At 40.4% G+C, this 7800-nt stretch overlaps 1 protein-coding gene across 1 annotated transcript in view; it reads right to left on the minus strand.

The window, feature by feature from the left end:
• LOC102297239 (myosin-6) overlaps window positions 1–7800 on the minus strand; it is a 15854-nt gene that overhangs the window by 935 nt on the left and 7119 nt on the right. The window contains exons 18-36 of the mRNA XM_042227095.1: window positions 7640–7788; window positions 7289–7544; window positions 6964–7206; window positions 6682–6858; window positions 6429–6574; window positions 6249–6339; window positions 5769–6158; window positions 5542–5668; window positions 5241–5359; window positions 4957–5153; window positions 4545–4728; window positions 4075–4240; window positions 3858–3982; window positions 3465–3773; window positions 3174–3377; window positions 2771–3067; window positions 2480–2584; window positions 1880–1975; window positions 1478–1612 (exon numbers count right to left, since the gene is read on the minus strand). Of these exons, the coding sequence (XP_042083029.1) occupies window positions 1478–1612; window positions 1880–1975; window positions 2480–2584; window positions 2771–3067; window positions 3174–3377; window positions 3465–3773; window positions 3858–3982; window positions 4075–4240; window positions 4545–4728; window positions 4957–5153; window positions 5241–5359; window positions 5542–5668; window positions 5769–6158; window positions 6249–6339; window positions 6429–6574; window positions 6682–6858; window positions 6964–7206; window positions 7289–7544; window positions 7640–7788 (3516 nt within the window). The remainder of the gene's footprint in view (window positions 1–1477; window positions 1613–1879; window positions 1976–2479; window positions 2585–2770; window positions 3068–3173; window positions 3378–3464; window positions 3774–3857; window positions 3983–4074; window positions 4241–4544; window positions 4729–4956; window positions 5154–5240; window positions 5360–5541; window positions 5669–5768; window positions 6159–6248; window positions 6340–6428; window positions 6575–6681; window positions 6859–6963; window positions 7207–7288; window positions 7545–7639; window positions 7789–7800) is intronic.

The following is a 7800-nucleotide window of genomic DNA, read 5'->3' on the forward strand; positions in this document are numbered from 1 at the left end:
AGGACCTTCTTGCTGTGCGGCAACAGTGCTAACCACCGTGCCACCGTGCTGCCCATTTATTTTATTTTCATGTTTAAATTCTAAATACCAGCAATGATCTTACATTCAACAAATTCACTGAAAATACTGCAAGTAGCAACAACAGTGAGAGCTGGGCTTAAAATTCAGTTATGACACTGATGAAGATTAAGTATTGCTTTGTCTGCCGATGTGCTTGAGTTTGGGATATTTGGGGCACTTTTGGGAAATTTGTAAAATCCTCCACCCGTCAAATAGATCTTAACCTTCCTTATTCTGTTATTCTTTGTTATATAATATTATACATTATATATAATAGTACTCAATTCACCATATCAGTGTCTACCTCAAGAAGAATTTATTGTTTTGACATTTAAACTGATATTTTATTCAACTATTCTAATCTACAAGATTAATATTATTGATTTTTTTTTCAAGAATGACCATTTTCATTTGCAGAGAATACAGTGTTATTAAATCACACTGCAAAATCTAACCAATAAGGCAAGGCTTGAGAATAAATTAGTAAAATAAGCAAATAACATAAATCAGCAGGACTCTCTATGATGACATCACAACATTGATCGCTGCACTGATATCAGAGAATAACAACCACTTGGCAAAAACAACATCAGAGCGTGGGTCAGGATTCTGTCATTGCATCATGTCGGCTTGGACAAAATCAACACGAATGTTTCATGAGACCAGAAATGTAGCTGAAAAATCTTGAAAAGCTTGTCCACATTTAAGGCTCAAGGCGTGTCTTTAACTCACTGAGTTAGCTAATTCCAAATCTGAATTATGATGCTATAACTGGAAATTTAGACGTTTTTGTTTGTTTTGTTGTTGTTGTTTTTTAAGAAGGTAGAAATATGGGTAAGTAAAGCAACACAGACAATATGTTAGCAAGCTTCATTCACTGCATAAGAGGACAAATTAGTATCTGTCCAAAAGCTGGAAACATATAAACACACAAATTAATCACGAGGTCTTTAAAAAGAACTATACATATATTTAGTGGATGGCAGGAGATAGCTTAAAGCTGTTTGTTACATCCAACCTCTGCCCTTTTTATGACTCATATCTGTTATATTTTTTATTTTTTAGCTTCGTAAAAAACAAATATGTAAAACTATATATTTTTAGTGAAAACTGTCACCTGAATGAGACAAATGAAGAAGGCTTCTGTGAGATGATAAAATAATAATAATACTAATAAAATAAACTTGCACCACTAACCAACCTCTAATGTAAATGCCACTAAAACAAACCATACAACTCAAAATAAATGGATTTTTAAAGCATCGCTTCGAATGTGTTTATTGTGTCCTTTTTTAATGAGCCATTTTACAAATTGCAGAATAAAAACAACTTGAAATTAATCGTGTTGAACTGATAATGACGCGGTGAGTTATCATGAACATCATAACAGGGGTTGAAAACTAGAGAAGCCGCTTACCTTAGAGCCCACGTCACGACTCTTGGCACGCAGCTTGTTGACCTGAGACTCAGCAATATCAGCTCTCTCTTCAGCCTCGTCCAGCTCGTGCTGCAGTTTACGGAACTTGCTCAGGTGAGTATTGGCCTGCTCTTCCTACAGGATTCAAAAACAACACAGTCCACAATATTAAGAGGCATGGGGGAGTCGACGTTTCTTGAAGCCACATGATCGTAAAATAAAAGGTGTCGGCACAGATGTAGCCAAAATGTTTGTGTTGCAGCAAAAATATGATATGGTATGTATCGAACAGCTATGTTTAAAACTGCGAAAACTTAAAGTATATGTATGGGAAGGAATATTTAGGTTAAAAGAAAGAGGAAAAATCAAAGTTAGAGACAACTCTGTTAGGAATAAACTCACAGCCTCCTCTGCAGCTCTCTTGTAGGCTTTGACTTTGAGCTGGAGTTTGTCAACCAGATCCTGCAGACGCAGAATATTCTTGCGGTCCTCCTCAGTCTGAGTAAGCCATGGAGACAGATGAGAGAAAATAATGAACCTTTGTAATATTTCCGAAAACTCTGTGGGAATTATTTTGTTAATCTGTGTATAAAGGGGCAGGATAAGAGGACTCCTATGACTGAAAATGTATGTTTGCCTAAGATAAAGCAGCACGTCTAATATTTTATGTGAAGTAACAGGAACACAGACCCCTTTACTCATATCACACAACTATACATTAAATGTGCTATTAACTTCCTGTTGCTGAAACTGAAACACAGTAAAGGTAAAAATGTAAAGATATTAAATTCTTTAATAAGAGTCACACCCTGGACTTGCTGCTGACGTTAAGGAAACTTGAATCAATGTCCAAAATTAACTATAGCAGGTTTTCATTTGTGTAGATTTCACAATAATAATAATTGATTTGAGAAATTACTGACTGAGTCAATTATCTTAAAGTATATGAATATATATGAATATTAATTATTTATGTACTCAAAATGTCTTAAAAAAAAAGACCTGGTATGTGAGCTCCTTAATGCGTCGCTCGTATTTACGGATTCCCTTCACTGCCTCGCTGCTTTTCTTCTGCTCCGACTCCACCTCATTCTCAAGCTCCCTCACCTGAAAAGATGCAAAAATCATTTTCTACAAAGACTCTGGTCCACCACAAATTTTAAAGCTGCTTACATTAAGTATAAACATTTATTACAATTTTAGTAAAAACACATCAACTAAAAGACAGTAAACTAAATTAAGTTAAAAAAAAATACCTGTGATTTTTCACATTTGTGTACTTGTGATTCTTACCCTGGCCTCGAGCTTCTGCACCTGCTTCTTGCCTCCCTTCATGGCGATCTGCTCAGCTTCATCCAGGCGGTGCTGCAGGTCTTTGATGGTTTGCTCCATGTTCTTCTTCATTCGCTCCAGATGAGCGCTGGTGTCCTGCTCCTTCTTCAGCTCCTCTGCCATCATGGCAGCATCAGTGATGGCCTTCTTGGCCTTCTCCTCTGCATTCCTGCACTCCTGCACTGCCTCCTCCACTTCAGTTTGAAGCTGGGATGTATCAGCCTCCAGCTTCTTCTTTTGGTTTATCAGGCTGGTGTTCTGTATATTATTAAGGTATGCAATGCAAGAATATGAGAAAAAGTGTCCATCTGCACTTTAGAAAAAGTATTCATACATCTGCATGGTTGCAGTAAACAGAACTCACCTGTGAGTGCAGCAGCTGCACTCTCTCACTGACATCCAGCAGCTCTTGCTCTGCAAGTTTGCGGCTTCTGTCCGTTTGCTCCAGAGCTGCTCTCAGCTCCTCCAGTTCAGCCTGAAGAAGGTTGTTGCGTCGCTCAACAATGGCAATGTTCTCTTTAAGGTCATCATTGGCCCGAACAGAGTCATCCAGCTGAATTTGGCAATCCTAGATGAGGTAACATTATTCACATTAAAATTTATACCCAGTTTGAATGTAAAACATCTGAAAATTCTTTCACTTTTTTTAGTTTACCTTCATATGTGCATGGACGGCCTTAAGCTGTTTCTGGGCCTCGGCTGCCTGCCTGTTGGCCTGGCTTAGCTGGATCTCCATCTCATTCAGGTCTCCTTCCATTTTCTTCTTCAGCCGCAGAGCCTCATTCCTGCTGCGACACTCAGCTTCAAGAGAGCTCTGCAGGGTGTCGATGGTCCTCTGCAGGTTTCTCTTGCACTGCTCCATCTCTTCATCCTTCTCGGCCAGTTTGCGTTCAATATCAGCTTTAATTTGATTGAACTCAAGCTGGGCTCTTAGAATCTTACCCTCTTCATGCTCAAGAGAGGCCTAGTGGGCAAGAAGTTGCAGAATTACACATAATGGCAGTTAGTTTTACTTAAAAATGTCTTATTAATTATTCAGAGCGTGTACCTCAGCTTCCTCGAGAGCAGACTGAATCTCACTCTTCTCCTGTTCCAGTTGTTTCCGTAACTTTTCCAATTCATGGATACTTTTGCCACTCTCACCAAGTTGCTCAGTGATGTCAGAAATCTCCTCTGTGGGATGTCAAACACTGCGATTAGGATGACTTTAAAGTTTAATGCTGTGTCTACAGATCTTGTGCACAAACACCACCAGCAGACCCTACCCTGTAAATTCTTGTTCTCTCTCTTCATGGTCTCCAGATGATCCAGAGCTTCCTCATATGAGTTCTTCAGTTTGAAAAGCTCAGTGCTCAGAGCCCTTGCTTCCTTTTGGGAGCTCTCCAGCTCGCACTGAGACTCCTCATACTTCTGCTTCCACTCAGAAAGAACCTGCAGTGTAACAAAGGCCAACAATAAGTCTGTGTTTGCCAGATTGATTATTCCAATGGACTTATTCCAATATTAGAAATAGTGCTGAAGGAAAGACAGCATTTATAACATTCACATTCACTCTTAACAATTGTGCTCAGAAGGGGGCAGCCTGTTGTGGATTTTTAAAACTACCACACGCTGCATGTGTGTTTATATTCTGCTTAAATAACCCCTGTGGGTGCTGAGATTGTTTCTAGTGTAAGGCTTTAGAAGCCACCTTGCATATTGATACTTTTGTCACAAACACTTCAGTGTGTTTCACCTTGTCAAAGTTTCTTTGCTTCTTGTCCAGAGCAGCGGCAGCAGCATTAGACCTCTCTACATCCACCATGAGATCTTCAATCTCATTCTGCAGCCTGTGTTTGGTCTTCTCCAGAGAGGAACATTTAGCATTCACTGCTTCAACAGCCTCCTCAGCCTCCTGCAGACGCTGAGCCAGCTTTTTCCTTAAGAAATCATCATTCAGAGCTGTTTAATTAAAATGCAGCTGTGTGGTGGATAACTAAACTGTGAATTCAACTGCTACAAGTGGCTGCTTTGTCATCCAACAGACAAACTTTTTGTTCGTCTTACATTTTAGTAGGAACATAATACAAACAAAAAGCTGATCTGATAGACGAACGGTAAAGTTTCTTTAGGATAATAAACCATCTATTTAAATTTCAGACTCTTACTTGGCCTCTTCTAGTTCTTCGGTCCTCTGGATGGCATCAGTTTCATACTTTGCCCTCCACTGAGCCACCTCAGTGTTGGCTTTGGACATGCCACGCTGTAGTTCAGCTTTAGCCTCCTGCTCCTCCTCATACTGCTCCCTGAGCAGGTCACAGTCATGGCGAGCAGACTGCACTGCATGGGCCAGAGCACTCTTTGCCTGTTAAAAGAAAGTTATATGAAGAGGTGACACTTTTTAGGAAATAACTGTCTGGTGCTGTCAGCCGGCACTGAAACTTTATTTCACCTTGGTCTCCTCTTCCAGTTGTCTCTTTAGATCCTCAATCTGCTGAGTGTAGGACATTTTCCCTCTTGTGAGTTGAGACACCAAGGAATCCTTATCCTCCAGCTGCCTCGAGAGCTCACCTAATGTTATGGTAAATGTAGATTGTTGTTGTTCAGACCCAAAGAACACAAGAATCCTTGTCTGATTTCAGAATATCAATTGAGTTTTCCAGGTTTAAACACTTTTATACAAAATTGACGTGGATAGTGTTTTCTATCATACAAACCAAGTACATGTAGGTTGTAGTAAAGGAAAAATATACCATTCTCTGTTTGAAGTTTTGCTTTCTGCATGTTGAAGTCACTGATGCAGCGCTGAGCCTCTTCAAACTTTGTCTTGTACTCATTCATTTGATCTTCCAGAGTCCTGCATGCTTTCTCTAGATTAGTCTGAAATTCAACACAAATGTTCAATATGCATGTATTATATCTATGTCAACATGGCTATGTTGGAGAAAAAAATTTACCAAATAATGTGATTTTAGCACACCTTTGTCTTCACAATATGTTCCATATTGGAGACCACATCATCCAGCTCCAGTCTGAGCTCACTCTTCTCCTTCTCCAGTTTCTGCTTGACTCTCTGCAGGTTGTCAATCTGCTCTCCCAGCTCAGCAACACTGTCGGCTTGTTTCTTCCTGAGTGTGGCAGTAGTGGCTTCGTGGTGCAGAGTGGCCTCTTCGAGGTCTCTGCGCAGTTTCTGGAACTCGGCCTCCCTCTTCTTGTTCATCTCAATCTGGGCAGCTGTGGCTCCTCCAGCCTCCTCCAACCTCTCACTGATCTCCTCCAGCTCTCTGGCCAGGTCAGCTCTCTGCTTCTCCACCTTGGCTCGAGCAGCTCTCTCTGCTTCTAGCTCTTCCTCCAGCTCCTCAATACGGGCCTAGATCACAGCCAAAATCACTGTTAAAGACTTTCTCACTAATAAGTGTTAAACTAGTTTTGATAGCATCACATATTAGTAAGTCATTACCTGAAGCTCTTTCAGTTTCTTTTGAAGCTGAATGGCAATGGCCTGCTCATCTTCAATTTTATTATTAAGCTGGCTGAGCTCAAAGTCCTTCCTGTGGGGAAGAAGGAAGGGCCACTTATAGCACTACTTATATAGCTTTACTTAATCTGTTTGGAACTATTAGGATGTGAACGTGCTTACTTTTTCAAATGCTCCTCAAGTTGTTGCTTGTCATTCTCAAGGTCCATGAGACTCTCTTGGGTCAGTTTCAGGTCTCCTTCCAGCTTTCGCTTTGCTCTTTCAAGATCCATCCTAATCTTCTTTTCTTGTTCCAGAGAACCCTCAAGCTGAATGTTATTAGAAAGAAGCAAACTAATGTCTCCATAATACAAAGGAAAATGGTTCACCAATCAAAAAGTTAAGCTAAAGTGGATAAGTTCATTATAATTCTTACATCATCCACTTGCTGCTCCAGCTTAGCCTTGGCCTTGGTCAGAGTGTTGACTTTGTCTTCCTCACTCTGCAGGTCATCCAGAGTTTGCTGATGAGCTTCCTGTAAAGCTTTCTTTTCCTTGGTCAGCTTGGCAATGATCTCATCTAAAGCAGCCATCTCTTCAACAAGGTTCTTGACCTGTTGCAGGTAAATGATGGTATTACAAATTCCGTGCACAGCTTAGACACATGACTCTTTTTCATACCCTTGTTGTCAGAAATAGAAATATCAAATGAGTCATACCTTGTTCTCAGTGGCATGCTTCTCTTTCTCCACTTTAGCTAGAGTTAACTCTAAGTCATCGATGTCTTTCTTCAGCTCGGAGCACTCGTCCTCCAGCTTCCTCTTCTTAGCAGTCAGTTCTGCATTCATCTCCTCCTCATCCTCCAGCCTCTCAGAGAGCTCTTTGGCTTTTGCTTCCATCTGAATTTTGTGTTTGATCAGCCCCTCACATCTTTCCTCGGCATCTGCAAGATTATCTTGCTCCTAAATATTTGATGATATTCATTAGCGTATAAGATACAATATCCATGGTTGAGTGTATAAGGAATATTGTGATTAGACTTACAGCCTGAACTTGGAGCTGCAGGTCATTCTTCTCTTGGAGAAGAGTCACCATTTTCTCCTCTAGTTCCTTTCTTCGAGCTTCAGATTTTGCATAAGCTTCTTTGAGTTTTAGGAATTCTTCCTTCATGTTGGCCATCTCCTTTTCTGCCTCAGCAGATCTCAGCAGAGGTTTGATCTTGAAGAAAAGCTTCATCCAGGGCCAATTCTTAACCCCCATGAAGGCACGTATGTTCCACTGGATCACAAGAAGTGCATCCCTGTCAAAGATCAACCATTAGTACAACCAAACTCATTATGATCAATAACAGTTTTTTTGCTCCTTTCAGCTTATTTATATTTAAGTCTGTCTGACCTCCTTTCAACAATCTTCTGGAATTCCACTCTTGCGAGCAGACCTCTTGATCGAGCCTGGATTCCCGTGATTATGAGGGATAAACGGTCATCTCTCATCTCTTCAAGTTGGCCAAGAAGACCAGCTTTAAAGAATACCTTTAAGACGCACGAATGACATTA

Source organism: Haplochromis burtoni, unplaced genomic scaffold (genome assembly GCF_018398535.1).
Source record: "Haplochromis burtoni strain Fernald_Lab_line unplaced genomic scaffold, NCSU_Asbu1 Contig_243, whole genome shotgun sequence".
Classification (NCBI taxonomy): Eukaryota; Metazoa; Chordata; class Actinopteri; order Cichliformes; family Cichlidae; genus Haplochromis; species Haplochromis burtoni.